The following is a 21877-nucleotide window of genomic DNA, read 5'->3' on the forward strand; positions in this document are numbered from 1 at the left end:
AATTCCCTAAGGATTTTTTGTCTGATTTCATTCTGCATTATTTCTAGAAAATTTCTGTGGCTATTATTTTGGAGACTGTTTTAGCTATTGTGTCGAAAATTGAATGCGCTATCCCTTTGGTAAAAACTCTCAATTTTTTTAAGGATCTCTGTTAGAAGTATCATTGAAAATTTCTGCGGCTAATCTTTTGAGAAATTGTTCGGCAATTCCTTTGAAAACTTCTATAATGAACTCTCGGCAATGCTTCAGCAATGACTTCACGAACTTCAAATTTTTATTTCTACGAAAACTTCTTTAAAAATTTTGTCTGCAACCTTTTGCTGTTTTTTTTTTACAATTCATTTGAAAAATCACCTGATAATTACTTTGGGAAAAACTTTAACACTCTTTTGGAAACTTCTTCGCCAATTCATATGGAAATTGATTGGTTAATTCAATTGGCATTTTTTTTCGGCAATCCCTTTGGATTTTGTTTTGGTAGCTCTTTTGATAATTTCTCAGCAATAATATTCGAAATTGATTTTAGTTATTATTTTTGAAGTTTCGATATTGTTTGGGTAATTGCTTTGGAAATTTATCAGGAAACTCCTACGGGATTTCAGCAATTTCATTGAAAGTTACACCGACAGTCCCTTTGCTAATATACCTGAAATTTACGTTTGTTTTTATTTCAGTAGTTCCTTTAGAAATTCATTCGATAGGTACTTTTAAAATTCCTTAGTCAATTCGTTTGACTGACTCCGGTAATTCCTTTCCTTTGGTAATTCCTCTGGATTTTTATTCATAATTCTTTACGGAATTACGTCTGTTATGCAGCTGGTTTTTGTCTGGTTTTGCAGTTCTATGAGATACACTCTTGCGAATTAAAAAAAAATCCAAGAATTTAAAACGGAACGGCCGAAGAAATTCGCAAAGGAATTACCTAAGGAATTTCCAAAAAAATAAGATGATTACCAGAGAAGTTTACAAACAATTTCCTAAGAAAATCACCAAGCAATTTCTAAAAATGTTTTTTTTTATTTATTGAAAAAAAATCTTATGTTTTTTTAAATTTCTCATGAGGAGTTCTTGAATCCTTGAATAAATTATTAGAGGATTTTCTTAAGCATTTCTAGCAAAAACACTCAAATCCTCTGGAGGAGTTTGTGTAATAATCTTCGAAAAAATATTGCTGAAGTAATTATATAAATACATAAAGAAATCCTTGCATGAAGAATGCCCGAAAGATTTGTTGGAAAAAAAAATAATAATTTGTGAAATACTTGGGGACATCAGTTCAACCCTTCAGGACGCGCGCCGTTGTAAAAAGTACAACAATTCCAAAAAAAAACCTCGCTCGTCGTATACAGCGCAAGCACAGTGCATTTTTAGGCTCGAACAGGCGCGCGTCCTGAAAGTTTAAGTAAGAGTGACACTTAAAAGATGCTTCTAGGCATTCTTAAAGAATTCGATCGATTTCAATTTCGATCGATTTTTAATTTCGTAGCATGTTTTCTTTAAAATCTTATTATATTTTTTAAAATAGAGATTTTAAAAAAAAAAACCTCGTTAAATAAAAGTTTTTTAGGTTTTTCTCTATTTTTTCTAGATTTCTATAGACGTTCCTCCGAGAGACTTACTAAAATTACTACAGCAGTTTCCTCCGGTGTTCCTCCAGGATCAGGAAGTTTCTTGTTGGAGTCGTCAAGAAGTTCCTTTTTTGAGAATTCTTCCAGCAGTTACTTCTGGTAATTCTTCAAAAGTTTTTTATGTGACTTTCGAGGAGTTCTTCCTGTGATTCCTCAAGGAGTTTCTTGGAGTTTTTCTTGGATTTCTCCAGAAGCTCATTCGAGGATCCCTTCGAGAGTTTCTTTACGAATACTTTCTGGAGTTACCTCTGGGATTCCTCCTAGATTTTCCAAGATTAGCCAGATGTTGCTTCTGAGATTTGTCGAAGAGTTCCTTCAAAGATTCCTCTTTCTGGGAATTTCAATGGTGATTTTCTCCGGTATTTCTCCAGAAGTTCCTTCCGGAGTTTATTCCTTTCTTTTTATGATTTCTTCAAGAGCTTCTTGAGATTCCGGGAATGGATTTGGAAAACTCCAACGTTCATATGAGTGATTTAATTAATATTTTCCTAGGGGTCTATCCAGGATTCCTTCAGAAGTTCCCTCTGTGATTATTCCAAGAGTTTTTATTCAGAAATTCTTAAAGAAGTTCCATATGGCATATATCCAGGAGTACCAGGAATCCCCCAGGAATTATTTTCGTGATACCTCCAGCAATTCCTTCTGGGATTTCTCTAAAAGTTCCTTCAGGGAATTCCTTTTGGAATCTCATTGGAAGTACTTTTACCGGGATTCCTAGAAGGAATTCCTGGAGAAATGTAATCTCAGAAGGAGCTTTTGAAGGAAGCTCAGAACGAACATCTGAAGGAATTTATACAAAACTGCTGAAAATATTCTATAAAAAGAAATTGGGGAATGGAGAAGGAACGCCGGGATTCGATCCCCAAGTAATTCCGGAAGGAGTTCCTAAAAGAATTCCGGAATAAGTTCTAGGTGGAGTCCCCCAAGAAGTTTTTCCTGCACGAATTCTTGGAATTTCTGAAACAATACCTGGAAGGAACTTCTTAAGAAATCCTGGAGAGAACTTCTGGAGGAAACCTGGAATAAATCCAGTTGAAATTCCTGAAAGGATCCCACAAAGAATTTTTAGTGTAATCTTCGGAGAAAATCCGGAAGGAATCCCAGAAAAAAGTATGGGAGATATTCATGAAGAATTTTCAGAAGGAGTTGCTGGAGTAATCCCGATACGAGCTAATGAAAACCCCCGCAAGAAATTCTTGGTGGAATCCCAGAAAGAACTCTTGGAGACATCTCAGAAGGAACTTCTTCAGAAATCCCAGAAGAAACTCCTTGAGGAATCACAGAAGGAACTCCTTGAGGAATCCAGGAAAAAATCCTGGAAGAATCCCGGAAGGAATTCCTAGAGAAATTTCAGTATTTTCAAAGGAGGAATCTCAAACGAAACTCCGTGAAAAAATCCAGAAGATTCTTGAAGAAATCATAAAAGGAAGGAGTGAATTCCGGATGAAATCACGATCGAAATTCCTAGAAGGATGAATCTTTGAAGGAACATTTGGATGAATACCAGAAGCAACTTCTGGTCATTCCTGAAAAATTTTGGAGGAATCCCAGAAGGAACTTCAGAAGGTATTCGTAAAGGAACTCCTTAGGGAATCCTAGAAGCATTTCCTGGAGGAATCCAAGAAAGACTCAAAGAAACTCCTTGAGGAATTACAGAAAGAATTCCATTGAATAATTCTCAGAAGGGACTGATAGAGGAATTCTCAAAAAAGGAGATCTTAAGGATCTTCTTGATAAATCCAAAAAGAAACTTCTTGTGGATTCCCAGATTTAGGAACTCCTGAGGATGCCTCGATGGGACTTCTGCAGAAATCTTGGAAAGAACTCTTAGATCCATCTCTGAAGACACTCCTGGAGGAATTTCAGAAGGAGCTCCAGAATGAATTTTAAAATGAACTCTAGGAGGAATCTGAGAAGAAACTTCTGAGAAGAAAATCAGAAGGAATTTATGGAGGAATTTGGAAAGAACTTTTGAAGAAATGCCTGAAACAATTCATGGGGGATTACTACTCTGCAGCAGACAAATTTGCAGGTCCATGGAAAAGTGATATGGAGACGCATGTTCATTCCATACCATTTTCAAAAAAATTACAGCTCAAAAACGACTTGAAGAACATTTTGAATTTTTTTATATGTTATGTAAAACCAGGTCAACTTTCGTTAAAAAAATATATATAAAAGTGTAGTCGTTGTGTTCAACATTGTGAAAATCATAAAAAACTGATATTTACGCCTTCGGGAGCACCTTTTCAAAATAGCTTAGTGGTTTCCAATATGAGATCAACGGCCACGGGAGTTTCTCATGCACTGAAAGTGCTAGAAAGTAGTGTAAATGCTTCTCGGATTGTTCATCTCAAGTAGCAGTCTCTTCAATATAGATGCATTGCAAAGATCAGTGGTTTTCCATCCATGGTCACGGGCCACGCGAATTTCGTAAGTATCATAAATTTGAGGTTTAAACGAAAATTTTTTATTTTCGATTCTGCGCGTAACAGAGCACTAATTACAATATAGTTGTGTTGCAGAGCTTTTGTGCAAAACTTTGCAAACCAATTTTGGGATCGTGTGTCACAAGAATTTCTCAAAAAATGAAAGTGCTAGGAAACAGTGCACATGTTTTTCAGATTGGTCATCTCAAGCAGGAGGTTTTCAATTTGTGTTCACAGGCTCCCGAATTTCTTAAGAACCGAAAATGTGAGATCGATTTTTCTTATTTTTTTTTGCCTCAGGGAGCACTTATATAGTGGTTCTCACGGGCCACGTGAATTGTTGAAGCACCAAAAATGCTAGGAAGAAGTGCAAATGTTTTCTAGTTTTTGCGTCTCAAATAATACTAATAACAATACTGCCCCTCTTCGCATGTCAGTCCCATGTTGTTTTTCAAAGTGTCTAGGTTTTGCACTATAACTCCAATTATTTTCAAAAAAAAAAATGTATTCAATTCATGCCTAAACTTTTCGTGGCACATTGAGCTGTGAAATAAGGCGAAAAAAATATCAAAATTATTTCAAATGAGCTTGTGAGAGACAAAAATATGATTCGCATTAGAAACAACATGGGACTGTCTTGCCAAAAGGGGCAGAAAACATCGAACTCGATTAGTCGAGGTTTCAATCAATCGGAGGCCCGATTATCCAGAGCTTGATTATCCAACAAAAATGGCTCGATTTTCCGGGGAATAAATAAGTTTTTGCTTTGTTCGCACAATTTTAGATGACAATATGTCAAACACAAAACGCCAATAAATAAGATTTAGCCAATTTTATAATTATTTTTTCGATTATCCGGAAATTGCGATAAGTCCGGTGCTTCTCTACGGGCACGAAACCTGGACTATGCTAGAAGAGGACATGTAAGCTCTCGAAGTATTTAAGCGTCGGGTGCTTAGGACCACCTTTGGCGGTGTACATGAGAACGTTGTGTGGCGGCGATGGATGAATTAAGAGCTTACTGCACTCCACGGCGAGCCTAGCATCCGGAAGGTGGCAAGAGCTGGAAGTATACGACGGGCAGGGCATGTTGTGAGAATGCCGGACAGCAACCTTGCAAAACTAGTGTTCGTAAGGGATCTGGACGGTACAAGAAGGCCTGGAGGGCAATGCGCATGCTGGGCGGATCAGGTGGAAAGAGATTTGGCGAGCGTTGACCGTAACCGGGGATGGAGATTGACAGCTACGAATCGTGTATTATGGACAACTATTGTTGATTCAGTTTTATTAGAGTTTTGAATTTAATGTTAAACTGAATAAATGTAATGAACAAACAAAAGAATGATTTACCTAGAATTGATAAAGCACTTTTTATCATGAATGAAAATAAACGAACATCCATGCGTCTCCATGGATTATCACGTTTGATCCTAAATCAAAATTGAAATAAAAGAAAACAACAAAGGAGACTTTCATGGTAAACTGCAAACTTGAAATTTTCAAAACAAATCGTCGTCCGCATTGTGCATCCACAATTGATTCAAACGTTTTGTTTTCCATTATTGAGATTAGTCACACCAACAACAGGTCTCCCACGGTGTTTCAGAACGTCAACAAAATAACACACTGTTTATTCTTCATCACACCGCGTCGATGCCATTCGGACAGAGAGATAGAAGCACACCTTCACTGAAGGTGAAAACGTACGAACGTTCACCTGTAGGTATCCACATGTTTACATACAAACGAAAATACCAAACGCCAAACTTTGGTTGTTTTTATTTATACTTCACATCATCTCCGACCTACGGGCGACTGGCGCGGCGTCGTCGGTTCAGAACGGACCTAAAAATTGTTCATCCCATTTGGCACTCTCTGCTATGCTACCTACTCATGACGGCGATGGTATTTTTCAAGGTCCCCATTATCCATATTGAATGGGATCGGGATGCATGGGAGGATTCATTGATGTGGGACCGTTTGCCTTTTTTTTCTGCAATATTTGTTCAAGAAATGATCAAAGCAAATCGATCACCAACCCGATTTTCACACCCTCTTGAGTCATAAGGGATGCAACAGCAAAACTCGTGATCGTCACCGGGCACCACCATGTTGATTCACGTGAAATTTATGTTCCCTTACTAAACGGTACATGCAATTTGGCGTGTCGCCCCACTGCACTACTGCCAGTCGGGAGGATCCCGAAGTTGAGCTCGCAAGGGTGCCCGTGTTGGTCAGCTCAGCGCCAGGCCACGAGTGTAACTACAATAATGCATAAATTTTTACGGCGTGTTAGGCAACGATCCTTAGTGCGGTGAGAAATGATCGCATATATTTTTCCGACGCGAATTAGACGATTTTTGCTGCACTATGGCCGGAAGCAAGATATTCAAGATGGCCAAAATCGTTTCAAATCCGTACGAACTCGCTCAAAAACTGTGGGATGTTCACTCTGTAGTGGGCGAGTGAATGTATCAATCAAGTGAATGAATGTATCAGAGAATACTCTTGCTATTTATTGATCGGCATTCTGAAGTATGGTACCATGAAGTGAGAAATCTTACGCGCCATCACACCATAAAATCTTACAAGGAGATTTCTTCTCCAATTACCCATAGTGAACTGTGTAGTCATAACCAGATACGCAACTTGAGAGAGAGCGAGCAGAGGATTCATATTATAATTAGCCGCATTGAAGATTTATGGCTTATTTATGCCGCCGGATTGTAGGTAGTCAGAAGATGCGTTTATGTCATAACAAAATAGGGGGATTTGAATGGAAGGCGGCTGCCATCGTAAAACTCACGGTACTGGTAATAAATGGCCTGGTTTAGAACCGATAGTTGTATCACTTGTTGATACTACATAATGCAGGGCGATCAATCCGGTTAATTATTGTTTCTAAATCGATTCCGCGATGAGTTTGGGATCAATTTAATATATGTTTAGCAGTAAATAAAAAAAAACGTGTCTTGTGAACAAATAAATGCAATTATTGAAATACTCGATAGTGAATAGACACACTGACTCTTAAAAACAACTGGTACCTAACTGTACAGTTTAAGGCTTCTGAGCATTCAGGGGACGGAGATGGTCGATTGCAAAAAGTTCGAAATATTAAAAGTTGAATATTGCAAAACGATTGTTTTATCTTAAAAACATTCATGCCAAAATTTGGAGGTCGTATCTCAAGGCTGAATGGCCCCCCCACGAGGCCTAAAGTTCTCAAAAATTGTATGGGGTCACAAAAACATGATTTTTTCGTCAATAACTCACAAACGAAAAGACCCAGGTAAACAATAAGCATTTAAATAAGCCATATTTATGTTTTATATCTGCATTCGACCTGCTTACTGCCACATCATAGCAGTTCGACTGCTAAACTGCCCTATATTTGCATTTGAAATACTACTTAAAATGTGACAGCAGTTGTGTAGCATTTCAAATGCACGGTATGTTTTGGATAACAAGCAGTATAACTGCTACTCCTGTCTTGTGGCTCTTTGACCCCATCTATTGGGAGTTTACTGTCAATAGAGGGCCTGATTTTGCAGTTGTTCGTGAGAACTTTCTTTTGGAAGGAGATTCTTTTCCCCTGATGCGGGTTTCGCGCAAGTGTCTCTGCTTGCGGGTCCGCACAACCATTTTTGGCCCTTCATACAGGAGAATAATGACTGGTCACTAACAACAGCACAATCTTGATCAAATCGCTTTTCAGATTATTCCAGTGCTATAGGTAGCTGCCTTGCTACATTAGATGGTAGAACAAAATCATCATAAAACTGCAAAATGCGATGAGTGATGCTAAACCCACAACACATTTCCACTTTCTAATGAACGGGCCTCGACTGTAGAATACATTATCATTCACATGATCAATGGTAAAAAAAAACTTCGGCAAATAAATTCCATGGTTAGCTTCCTATGCTTGATTTAATTATCAGCACATTCCGAGCCCATATCATAACTAAGCAACTACTGGTGTAACATTTAAGCGAAACGTTGGCAATGATCTAAAATAATCAACGCTTTTCTGTGACTGAAAGCCGAAAAATACCAAATTTTACGTGAACCCAGTCATACCCCGTAGAATATTCAAGCCTTAAATGCATTGATCAAAAATCCAACGCATATTATCTAATCATCTAAAGCTTACCTTATAGCGTGGTTCACACCACCTTCAACCCAAGAATGGAGGGATTGAATCCCAATTTCACCGAAATTAGCAAAAAAAATAACAACAGCATTCCAAAATGTACCACTCAAGCCTCAAAAGTTGCACAAAAGAGTGAGGAAAAATAATAGAAGAGACAAGGAAGCCAGGCAGGGGAAAAATTTTGTTTTTATTTTTGACAATCTGGGGGATAGGAAATATAAGCATTTAATCAGCCAAATCAGCCAAATTGGACCAAAACCTGCTTGCCGAATTAATGCCTTTTTAACTGTTTATTAGTTACCTGTGGAGATATTGCAATTCTGAGCACATTTTTGGTCCTTTAGGGTCCTAAAATCGTCGATTATAGTAGTATAGTGGAACTACTTAGCCTTGAGATCGGACTCCAATTTTTTTCCATGATTGTAATTTAGCTAAAACGATCGTTTTGCAATATTGAACATTTAACATTTCGAACTTTTGCAAAAATAGGGACGGCCGAATGATCAAGCGGTTCCGTAGCTTGGAGGCCTAGCGAATTGGGAGTCGTGGGTTCGATTCCCTCCGGAGCACGTGGATTTATTTTCAAAATTCAATCTCAATTTGTTCATTAAACACGTGTTTCTGTTTTGTACATGAATGTCAAAGCAATCTAACGTTGTAATTTCCACTTGGCTTGGTTAGCCCAAGCATAAATCCAGAAATTAAGATCTTTTAAGTGTTATGAGCATTTCTTTTGAAATTCCTGTTTTCCAGTAATTTCTTTAGAAATTTTCTCGGCAATTTCTTCTGATTTTTTTGTAACTTGTTAGGCAATTTATTTTGGAATTCCTTCAGTAGCCTTTGGGAATTTAATTCTTTTCTTTCCACGACTTTGAACGACTATTTCTATGTCAAAAAAGCGTTTCCGAAAAAAGTGTTTGAACGAAAGGTTTTGCAAATCGACTAAACTTTTCGAAATCAATGAAACATTTTTTTAGTAAATCGATAGGTTTTTTTAAATTGTTTATCAATAGTTCCACTATTGAAATAAGTAGTTAGTAGTTTAGTTAACCTTATGTCATATTCTGAAGATTATCACTTCGTCTAATTCATCTTGTCTCGTCAAAAATCGAAGGTGCTCTAGAGCAAACATGGGAAGTAGAGTGTTAAGTGGCAATGACAGTGGATTTTTTTTTGGCATTTCCTTTTGATCCTCTTTGGAACAATCTTTTGGCACATCCTGTAAAAAAACTCTTCTGTAATTCTTTTGGAAACTACTTGGACAATTCCTTTTGAAGTAAAATTGGCAGTTTTCTTAGCAACTTTATCCGAAAACCCTCCGGAAGTTGTTGCGGGAGATGTTTGCCAATCATTTTCGGAAGTTTTCAAGCATTTTTTTTGTTGATTCAGAAATTCTTTTGGTAATTTTATTTGCGGTTGCTTTGGCCTTTTTATTTTTCGAATTTTCCTAGCAATCTCGTTGAGAATCATTCTGTAATGTCTTCAATAAATTATTCGGCAATGCTTTTGAGAATATCTTCGCAAATTTGTTAAGTAATTTCGTTTTGAAGGAAATTTCGTTGATACATCCATTTAAAATTCTTTACAGAAGGAATTTACAAAATTCTTTTGTTGATTCCTTCTGCAATTTCTAGATTTTCCAGTCAATTCCTTCATGAATTCTTCAGTGATGCTTTTATAAATCTTTGCGGCAGTTTCTTTATGAATGTCCTCGGCAATTCCCTTGGAATTTGTTTCGAAACTATCCTTAGGAATTTATTTGACCATTCTTTCAAAAAAAATTCAGACAAATATCTTTAAGTTTTTTTGTGAAGTTCCTGAATAGTTCCTTCAGGATTTTTTTGACAATTTCTTCGCAAATAGCTTTTTGCCAATTCTCTTCTTATTCTTTCAAGAATTCCTTCAGCATTTATTTTGGAAATTTATTGACATTCTCATTGAGAAACCTTTCGGAAATTACTTTTAAATTCCTCGAACAATCGTTTTGGGCATCGTTTCCGAAACTCCTTCAGCATATTCATTCGGAAATCGTTCAGAATTTTTTTTTGTGAATGCTTGTGGAAATTTCGTCTAATCTTTTTCCGATTTTTCTATATGAATTCCTTCGTTTAGCAATACATGTAAAAATTTCTTCGGTGCCTTCTACGGAACTCTCTCAGTAGTTCTATAGTGGTAATCACGTTCAAATGTGTGCGCGTATCTTTTGTAGATGTAGTTGTGAAACTTGAGGGAAAATATGTGCACTCTTACCCCGGTTGTTTGTTTTATCATTATTTAGCCGTTCTACCCAAATCAATTGGGTAATATTTGCATATGCAATCTGAATAGCCTTTGAATTAGCGTGCATTTTTGTGTATGGAAGAATTCACGCTAGTGTTCGTGTGTTAAAATGTCACTTATCCTTATTGGGAATTTCTCAGGCAGTTTTTCCAAAATTTCTGCGGATTTTTTTTTTCTGTGGCATTTCTTTGACTATAAGATTTTTTTTTTTTGGAAATTGACATGGCAATTCCATTTTCAGGTTCATTCGGCTATTCTTTTAAAAACCACAATTTCTTTGTGAGTTCCTTCTGAAAAAAAAAAGACAATTCCAATCAGAAATGTCTGAATTTCCAAAGCAATTGCATGAGAAATATCCAAAAGAATAACCGAAGGAATTCACATAGAAGCTATCAAAGGCTTTCCCAAAGAATATTGCAAAAGACTTATGGAAAAATTCCTAACACAATTGCCTTGGAAATTTTCAATTACATGGTGGGTAGATTTTCTAGTTAAATTGCCGTGAAAGCTGTCTGTAAAAAATTCCAACAAAATTAGAACGGAACTATCGAAGAGTTTTACAAAAAAAACCGGTAGGAATTTATAAAGAAGTTGCCGAAGGAATTCTCGAAGGACTGTATACATTTTATATGAATTATTGAAGCGATTCGCAAACAAATTGTTGAGGAAATTTCCTAACAACTTTACAAAGAAATTGTAAAGATATTGTCCAATCAATTCTCGGAAGAAAAAATATAAATATAATAAAATGCAAAGGAATTACAGAAACAAAAAAAAAAAATGCCAAAGAAATTCTCAATGGCGTTGCAATAGAAGTTTCCAAAAAAAAAATTACGCATGATTTTACAATGGAATAACTGAAAAAATGTTATCAAAGAAAAAGCCCATTGAAAATTCTATGTTTTTGGGAATTTTAATTTACCTGCTAGTTCTTCACACAGAAATTTCCAAAGAAATAAAATTTCGAAGGAAATGCTGAACAAATTCCAACTAAACCACCCAAGAATTTTCCATATATTTGCCAAATGAGTTTTTAAAGAAATTCTAGCATAACATGTGAAAAGGGCCTTAGCCGAAAATGTAAACAAACGAGATTGTCCGTTATTCCTATCAAGTGTCACGTAATCTAGCGATACACTTCCTTACCTACGCCAAAAACCCATTTCGAAATGACTTTTTAGATGATTTTTTAAAGGGCCTCATTAAATTTATAGTTCCGTTTGGACCTAAGTCGATGCAAAAGGGCCTAAGTTGGACCAAAACTCAAACTTACTTAAACCGTGCTTCACCCCCCCCCCCCCCCCCCAATATTTGACGATTTTTCGATTTTCCCATACAAAAAATCTGAAAAACCAGGCTTTGCCCAACATTCCCCCCCCCCATAAATTTGACCAAGCTGGCGCGTCAGGGCCCAAGTCAGTTGTTCTGTTGTTCGAAAATTTAATTTTTATACTAATTTTAATGTAATATACTTTTTTTGGCGCTAGACAGCATGTAGGGAGCAGTCATGTGAGTCGTTTGCTGCATAAGTGTAACTAATACAGTGTTTGATTTCTAAATGAGGTTTATGAATATACATGGAAACCTTCTCAAGCAGATTTCTAAATGTTTACACTTCAGACCAAGGTTGCGATCATTCATTTGCAAAGATTTACATTCATTTGCTATTATCTCAGTTCAGAAACAAGCTATAGAAAAACAATGTATGGATGAATTTAACCTTGTAATTTTAGGGGCTGTCCATTAATTACGTAAGGAAATTTTAGCGATTTTCTGACACCCCCTCCCCCTCTTGTAAGATTTTTTGTATGAGAACCCAAAATTTTTTGTATGGCGCGTAAGATTTTTCAAACCCCCCCTCCCTCCATAAACTCTTACGTAATTAATGGACAGCCCCTTATCTGAAAGTTTGCCGAATAACATTGGGGTCACAAACGTATACCAAAGTCGTGAGCGAGCTGTGAAGACAACTCTCCACGCGGTGAATGTAAATTACATTCACGCTGTGGAAAGTTGCCTTCGCAGCTCGCTCACGACTTTGGTATGCGTGTGCGACCCCAATGTTATTCGGCAAACTTTCAGATAAAACTTCAAGGTTAAATTCATACATACATTGTTTTCCGATAGCATGCTTCTGAACTGAGATAATAGCAAATGAATGTAAATCTTTGCAAATTTATGGTCGCAACCTTGCTTCAGACGGCCCTTATCACATGTTACTCTAGAATGTCTAGGCAAGAATCCTGAAAATCCCCGGAAAAATGACGAAGGAGTTCCAAAGGAATTCCGACAATGTTTGTAAATAACTTTTCGAAGAACTCTCAAGGAAATTGACGAAAAATAATTTAAAATACTTGAAAAATTCCCAAAGGAATTGCCAAAAGAATTCTTAAAGAAAATAGAAAAAAATGTCTAAGGAATTCTCAAAGCAATCATTAAGGATTTTTCATGGTAATAACCGAAACAAAATTTTGTAAATACTGTAAAAATATGTGTTTTTAAAAAAGTTCTGCGTGACTTAAGCCTCTAATACCCAACCCCGCTATAGTTTGTTCATTTTTGCGTTTTTTATCTCCTGGGTTACCTTTCAGTTGTGAAACAATGCCTGTGTTGAATCGCGACAACAACAACATATTTAACATTTTTCTTCAATCATTCTATTATAGTAAAAGAATTTAATGGAGTTGAATACACTTGAAAACTATTTTCCTTAAAATTACACGGAAAATAAAATTTTTCATGAAAAAAAATAAAATAAAAATAAATAAATAAAATGTTTTTGCCTTTGAATTGATCTTAGATGACGAAAAATGATATTTAGATCAAAATACAGAAATTTGGTATTAAAGGGTTAATGCATTCATCTTTTTTTATAAATTAAAACATTTTATCAAAACAATTATTTTCGTAGAAAAAATAAATAAAACAAAAAGTTATTTTTGCTAGCAATAAAATGTTAAGTATAGGAATAGTGGAGCGGACCTGGTATGATGATTAGAACACTTGATTATCACGCCGAGGATCTGGGATCGAATCCCACTTCCGACAAACTCACAAAATGTGAGTTCTTCCTTTGAAAGGGAAGTAAAGCTTGGGTCCCGAGATGAACTAGGCTAGGGCTAAAAATCTCGTTAATAGAGATAAAAAAAAGTATGAGAATAAGAAACCTATGCACCGTGGTTTTCTTCCAATCCATGGAATCAGTTATTTTGATTTTGGTTTTCATTTTAAATTTCTTCTCAATCTGTTATAAATATAATAAAAGAGTAACAACAATCAAAAAACATAAAACATGATTTTTTTGTGGTTAACACTCATTTCAATTCCATATGTATGTTCTCTTCTTTGTTTTCTTCCTTCAATTCATACACCGTGATCACAGAAACAACAGAAAACGTAAGTCAAAACAAACAACACAGAACATCATCACCACTCGTTTCTGCCATACCGGGTTTGACCTCCGCCGAGGAGGCGACAATCTCGTCTTTCAGTGTCATTTCCGCACGGCGTTAAATCACTTATAATCAATCAGCTTGGCGAAGTTGCGTAGATTCGATGAATTGAGAAAATGGTTTCGAAGCCAAGGCTTTCTTCTTCGTTGACCACACTTTTCCCTGGAGGTGTAGTTTTTTTTTGTTTCGTTTTGGTTCTAATCTACTACGAAGGTATGTGATATCGGTAATTCAGATTGTTGTTGGGGTCGTCGGCACTTTTCGGGATAAATTATTCTTCTCTTTGCACACTCTCAAGTCACACATTCACTTTCTCACGCAATTATTGATCTTTGAAATTACGACTCAATTCAGAACTGTACAGTTGGCGAAGCGATATGCCCAGAACCAGCTAATCATGTCGAGGAGACGAAATGCTTGGACCACGAATCATCAAAATAAAGTATCAATCCGGCTTAAGCCAGATGTGCTAAGATCCTAACACCTGTTGCCATTCTGTCATCTACTCATGTCTAGTGAATCACCTCCGCATCCACGCTGTCGGAGGATAGAGAATGTGCACCAATTTTCGGTACACATGTTTAGATCATGAAAACAATGATGTTATATTATCTGGCATCCTGTGCAAAAGATCTGATGTTAAAAATATGTTCACAGTTGTTTCAGTTATGATTGGATTACAACTCTATTTGATGAAATGAACTGCCTGTTCACTTGAGTGCCGAAAACAAGAAAGTAATGTCGAAATCATCGATGCCTCTATGAAACGCAGTCGCCTGTTGCGCCTTTCACGACGCAATTAATCTTGCATTCGCTATGGGAAGTTTGGAACGGAAATCTTCATGAACGGGATTGTCGTCAGTTCTGGGGATGGTTGAGATGGTCAAGTTTCATATTTCTTCAACTTCAAATGGATCAGATTTACAGATTTAACATATCGAAAGTTCAGAATCGATAATCTAAAATTTCAAAAACTAAAAAGTAAACAATTTGTTAAGTTTTATTTAATGTGACCAATTTATTGTAGATTTGCATTCCCATCCCAAACCACCTAAAAACAATCCACCGTAAGACGAATTGGAGGAAGATCATCCCTAACACTGCAGCGTACCTTCCGTAGGTAGATAGTCGCACGGTTTACGTGGTGTGGTGTCTGTTTCAATTTAGACGTTAATAATCTGGGTTAAAAATAACCCGGCCAGATGCTACGGCCTCTTGAACTTGAAATTATAAAACACATAAGCGCTAGATTTAGTGCCACAAAATCACAGAACTGGGAGGTTTGACCCGAAAAAATCCAGTCGCATTCAAAATTTAAAATATCATAAGTTTCGTGGGCGGTTAGTCGGGAACTGAAGTTCCTAGGAAATTCCGTTAGCGTCGAAAGACCGCGAACAGTCTAAAGGTACGGCCATAGTGGATATCCCATACGATGTGACAGCTCCTTATTATTGATTGTTATTCCTTTGCGTTCAAATTGCCGCGTCGCGCCGCGTGACGCGTCCACTCTGGCCGGCACCTAAAGCAGAAGGCAAACAGTCTATATTTTACAAAAAGAGAATCGGGTGTCAATAGGAAGCAATCAGTGAAGTACTAGATTGAAAGTAGTGAGCTGGATTTTTGTATGGTGAGATGATCAGTTCTCCATTTCTGCAATGAAATGGTGCAAACAACGTGGGTTATATGGTTTCTTGCCTAATTTGATGCTGTTTGAGCAAAAGTTTGGGAAACTGTGTTGTTGTATTATTTATTTCTTGCAACTTCAACAACACAGTTACCCAAACTTTTGCTCAAACAGCATCAAATTAGGCAAGAAACCATATAACCCACGTTGTTTGCACCATTTCCTTGCAGAAATGGAGAACTGATCATCTCACCATACAAAAATCCAGCTCACTACTTTCAATCTAGTACTTCACTGATTGCTTCCTATTAAATGATGCATCTTGAAAAATTATACGACACAGAAGCATCAGTGTCCAGAATCATTCGTGTACGCCCTTCAGCATACATCAATGGAATGTGGTGGGAGTTTATCTGTCTCCCCGCGGCGGTTCCTCCATCATCCTAACTATGCGCGCCAAGAATGTCCGAAATGGGGACGCATGGTGGCGGAATGATCTTTACATCTCTATACTTTGCACCGAAAATGCCACTGACCTTGTCCAAGCAGCAACATTGTTGCTATCGAGTGAATCGATCAATCAACTCGACGACGCACAGCTAATCGTTTCTTAGCGATCTTATTGCATAAATTCTATTTAGGTGAAAAGTAAGTTGTGAAGAAGAAAACTTTCACTGCACTCGAATGCTCGAATACTGCAAGATTCATTAGTGGCGTAGCCTATTTTTGGGATGCACAAATCGTTACCGTCAGCCGTCTCTCAGTCGTCCGGCTGACGTTTGACCGACGCGACGCCGCGTCAAGATATTTCACGATCGACGGACACAGTTGTGCTGATGCCCTCCTATGCAGTGAAATGTTAGGGTGTTCCATAGTTTCAGGAAAATCTTCAACTAAAAGAGGTTGGCAATTATATTACATAGCTTAAAACTTATGCAAAGCAAACTGAAAACAAAAACGCAACTATCGCTAAATAACAAGTCTCGATATTTTCTAAATCTGATGATTTTTTTTTTATTCAAGAAATATTATACCATTTCCGTCATTAATCTTTGGTAACTATTATTTCTTGTTTCTGAGGCCTGAGCACATTGATATGCATTGAATAATCATCACGATTATGACGAAAAGGTAACATTCCTCTGTCTGATAGTTTTAATGTTTACCTATTCATGTGCTCAAAAACAATAAACATTACACGTTGATTACATATGGAATTTCACTGATATCACGAATCTTTACAATCTGGATATGTCTTGAGGCATAAATCGATTCTACTATCCCACCCTATCGGAGCATATCACCTTGTGCTAGTCATGCTTTCTAAAAAAAGTACGATCCCACGCATTTGACCCGATCAGTTTTGTAACACTATCGAAAATGCATCTAATTTTAGTTAACATTATGGTCGTCGCCATTAGCCAGTAAGAGATTGATTCTCGCGTTTAGTATCATACAGGAGTATCTACAATGATCGATTTATCTTCATCGATATTCTCTTTGAATCATAACTTAGCCAGCAAATCATTTTAGTTTGTTCTTAATGTTTTAGATGCTACTCTTAATCGTCCTTTACCGAAACACACCGAGAGATTATCACAATTCCAATTGTATTACCCGGAATAATACAAAGAGAAAATCGATGAAGAGAAATCGATCATTGCAGTTACGCCTGTATGATACTGAACGCGAGGATTGGTTGGCTCCTAAATTGAGATAATGAAGATCGTTCAATAACGACTGGTAAATTAACAGTAGGCCATTGAAGAAAAAGAGCTGTTCGTTAACGGTAAATCTTTGCTGTAGTTTATTGTCTAATAAAAAAAGTTACAAAATTCGTTACAAGGTTGTGAGTTTGAATTGTTTCATTGTGTTGAATTGGATTTTTTTGTGCATTAGATTCAGCACACGCTATGTCCAATGGGGGCTACTATGAACAGAGAGTAAAAAATTCGAAGATTGAAAGTGAAGATTGACATCTTCATTTTTTCATTCGTGTTTGGCCACATTCATTGTCAGCTGAATGCCTCTCTTTTTTCATTCAATTCTCTGTCACGAATATTTTTTCGCACGTCGTATAATGTCCAATTTCTGTTAACAGATGCACAATCCGACTTTATGGACAAATAGAGAACATAATTAATATTCGAATTAACTACTATACACAAGTTTTGAGGTGATTGGAAGTATAATCGGGAGTTACGGTGCAGTTTTATTTCTCAGTGAAAATTGTCAGTGACAGAAAAATGAATGAATAGGTGAAAAAATTCATTCACCAAAATGAATTTTATTTTGAGAATCTTCAAAATTCACGTTGAATTTCACTCATTGAAAATGAAAATTTTAAACTCTGACTATGAAAAGTACCTCACATTCCATTCGCTTTAACCATATGTTTTGCCCTCTAGATTTAGAATAATGTGCGGTTTTAAATAATCCATCTTGGAATTTTTTTCCCATACATTCCAAAGTTACAATTCAATCGCTGATTGATTTTGTTTGATTTTTATTAGGATTTTATTATTACAGCAATAGCCAAAACTCACAGATTTATAACTACTTTTATGAAAACCATTGATTAAAAGTTTTAAGTATGCTTGAAGGTATTCATAAAACTAGAATTTAAGACTGACTGGGCGGACCCTTACCCCTTACACACGACGCTGGGCTCATCTGTTTAACCTGCAGCCGGTTGGTAGAAGCAGATGATGTAATGCAAAAAAATCTATTCATGAAGTTACGCGGCTTCGTGCTTACCGTGCCTTGGAATGAATGGTTAGAGGGGGGGGGGTCTAATAAAAACCTATCCTGTAGCCTGTAAAGTACCAGGGCGCCCTCCACAGTATTTTTCCCTTACTGTAAGAGTTGGCTAGTTTGGGTAGTGGCTTCGGTTAGGAGAGCTCAGATCAATCTTTCGGCATAAAAGAACAGCAACGATCAATCTTTGCAGACTTATGCAAAATGGTACAGTCCAAGTAGCCTTAGTCCAAGAACCTTACTTTCGTAAGGGCAATTTCTATCTAGGAAACCTTGTGAACCCGGTGTTTGCTATTTTCAATAATAATGAAATAGCAAACTCGCGTGTCATGCCTCGAGCATGTGTGCTTGTCAACAACGCAATCGTTGCTACACTCATCTGTGAACTAACTACTAGAGATGTATGTGCTATGACAATCGATGTATCTGTTGGAAACCTCAACAGGAATACGTTTATTGTTCGGTTTATTTCCCGCATGATCAACCATCCTCTACGGATGTTTTCTAGCAAGCATTGCAAACTGCACTTCAAAAGGCCTTCCGCTAATTGTTGGCAGTGATGCTAATGCTCACCATATCATCTGGGGTAGCTCAGACATCAATTTGAGAGGCTCCAGTTTGATGGAATACTTAAGTAGTATAGATCTTGGATGACTTAAAATAGGCAACCGCCCAACCTTCATGGTGTCTGCTAGAGAGGAAGTATTAGACATATGTTACTTCGCAATTATTGCGTCAACAAACCTGGATCTTTACTGATTTGGTTGCGGCTAAATTTCATGGATACTCACCATCCATTGGCACTTCAAGTGATTGAAATGATGCCGTTGATACTACCTTCATCATGGAAGCTTTTGAAGATCACAAGAGGAACCCCTTGGTGGAACTATGATCTGGCTAAACTCAGGAAACAATGTAGAAAGAGTTGGAACAGACGACGTTCGGTTGGTTCGGAGGCTTTCAAGTCGGCTCGCCAGGCCTACAGGAAAGCTCTCCGGTCTACTGAACGATCCGGCTGGAAAAACCTTTGTACAAATGTTTCCAGTTTGAGTGGAGTCGATCGGTTGAATAAAATCCTTGCGATTTCCGAGTAAACGAACTTCGTTTGTCAAATGGCGATTTCATTTCATCTGATGAGGAAGTTTTGGAATGTTTATTCAGTACACACTTCCCCGGTTGTGTGGATATTACATCTTCGGATGAACCTGATGTCTTTTCTTGTAGTTTTGATTCTCTGGCCTCGGCTCGGAGTATCATAACTTTAGAATCGATTGAATGGGCACTTAATAGCTTTGCTCCTTTCAAATCTCCTGGGGCAGATGGGATTTATCCTATTTTGCTTCAGAAGGGATTTGATCATTTCAAACATGTTTTGAAACAACTACTTGTTTGCAGTTTTGCTACAGGGTATATTCCCAAATCCTGGCGGGATATTACTGTAAAGTTTATTCCGAAAGTGGGTCGTGCGTCATATGAAGAAGCAAAGAGTTTCAGACCTATCAGTTTGACCTCTTTTCTTCTGAAATGCTTAGAACGCGTTGTCGATCATCACATGAGTTCATCTGACCAACGTTCCTCTTCATGTGAACCAACATACTTACCAATCTGGTAAGTCCACTGTAACTCTTTCGAACAAAGTTGTTAACGATATCGAGAAGGCATTCGCTCAAAATCAATCCTGCTTGGGTGTTTTCTTAGATATCAAGGGTGCCTTTGACAACGTGCCTTTCGATGCCATATTGAAAGCCGCACGGGGTCATGGTATATCTCAAATGATTTCCAATTGGATTCACCAAATGCTCGAAAACCGACCTCTCTTCTCGACATTGCGTCAAGCAGCGATTAGGAAATTGAGTGTTAGTGGATGCCCCCTAGGGGGAGTCTTGTCGACGCATATGCGGAATCTCGTAGCAGATACGTTATTGAGGCAACTCAATGATAGCGGTTTTCCTATTTATGTTTTTGCTGACGACTACCTAACATTGTTAGTCGGTATGGCGTTACGATCCACACAAAAAAAAAAGTTTTTCATACAAAAAGTTTTACATAGGGGGAAGGACGGGGTCTGAAATGGCCAATTTTTGCGTTACGTAATTAGTGTACCATGCTAGTTTATAGCATTGTTGAACTCGGTAAGCTCATGATTATTTTTAGAGTAGAATTATGATCTGAGTTCAGAAAAGTGAAGAAAAAAAATTACAGTAAGGCGGATTTTTATTCGGCTTTCCATACAAGGCCGACGCTTTGAAATCGATTTTCGTTCTATTTTTTAGCAAAGTTGCTTCTTTCATACATCTCATTCTCCGTAATCAACTGGCCAACATCTGAAATTTCAAATGTACGTTGAGAAATATTTTTTAAATGATTTTTTCTCATGTGAAAAAAATTGAACCTTTATTATTGTTTGGAAATTTTGTTAAATTTAAAGGAGATCGTCTCATAATAGTTATTTACATATGTAACGAGTTGTAAAAAGTTGATTTTTTCAGCACGAGTCGTATATTTATCCAACGAGGCTTGCTGAGTTGGATAAATACGAAGAGTACTGAAAAAATCGAGTTTTGCAACGAGTTCCATACAAAATTTTATGCAATGATTTTTTCATTATACAACTCATTTGAGTTGCATAATGTTCATAATGCAACTCAAATGAGTTGCATAATGAACATTATGCAACTATTTTTCATTATGCAACTCATTTGAGTGCAAAATTTTATCAAGTTTGATCAATTTCATGTACGATCAATTTCATATACGATGTTTGCCTATTCATAACTTTTGAATTTCTCTGCTAATTTCCATGAAATTTTCACAGAAAGTAGTTGATTATATGTATATTATGCCTACAAAATTTGATGATTATCTGTACATTACTTTCAATAGTACTAGTCGGAACAATAACGGGTACTGACTAATTGCTGTCCGAGGGGCTAAAATCACGTTCAGTCCCAATACATGTTTCGACTGTAAAATTGTTGATAGTGCATCGATTTTTTGAAATTTTGCCTATAAAACAAATGTAGATTGACAGGTTTGTGTTCAAAATTCCAGCCATTTCCTTTGCCAAATTCAATAGTTACAGCGCTGACAAGCAAAACTACAAAAGCTGTACAAAATTCAATGACACACGTTCTACTCTATCATTGCTAGAACAAAATGTACTGCACCGAATCACATGAAATTTTGTAGGTGAACTGAACATATCTAAAGATGCTATTAGGTCAAATTTGGGAAATTTTAATGTATCTATTGCAGGGTTACAGCTGTGTTTATGTGTCCCGATTATTGCAGATGCAGACTTTATACACAGCAGTAACTTGACTTTTATCAATCTGACGCAAACATTTTTTCGGCTGTTCGTGCCCGTAAGAAGTTGATCATCAATATTAACTTCTTTTCTCGATCATCCTAGATAGCTGTGTAGTGTCAGTAGCGGTTGTCTCAATTGGCTAAGAATAACATTACGGACCGCCTGTTCCGGTGGTAAGAGTCCACTAACAGGTGACCCCTAATTCATAGTGTTATGCGGCTATTTGCTTACCGTGCCTAGG

The 21877-nt window shown here is 37.0% G+C and overlaps 1 protein-coding gene across 4 annotated transcripts in view; it reads right to left on the bottom strand.

Annotated features, from left to right (window-relative positions):
• LOC109623145 (obscurin) overlaps window positions 1-21877 on the bottom strand; it is a 191007-nt gene that overhangs the window by 154329 nt on the left and 14801 nt on the right. For all 4 annotated transcript variants that reach the window (XM_029870612.2, XM_029870611.2, XM_029870613.2 and 1 more), the window contains exon 2: window positions 13942-14150. In XM_029870612.2, the coding sequence (XP_029726472.2) occupies window positions 13942-13990 (49 nt within the window). In that variant the 5' untranslated portion in view covers window positions 13991-14150. The remainder of the gene's footprint in view (window positions 1-13941; window positions 14151-21877) is intronic.

Source organism: Aedes albopictus, chromosome 2, assembly GCF_035046485.1.
Source record: "Aedes albopictus strain Foshan chromosome 2, AalbF5, whole genome shotgun sequence".
Classification (NCBI taxonomy): domain Eukaryota; kingdom Metazoa; phylum Arthropoda; class Insecta; order Diptera; family Culicidae; genus Aedes; species Aedes albopictus.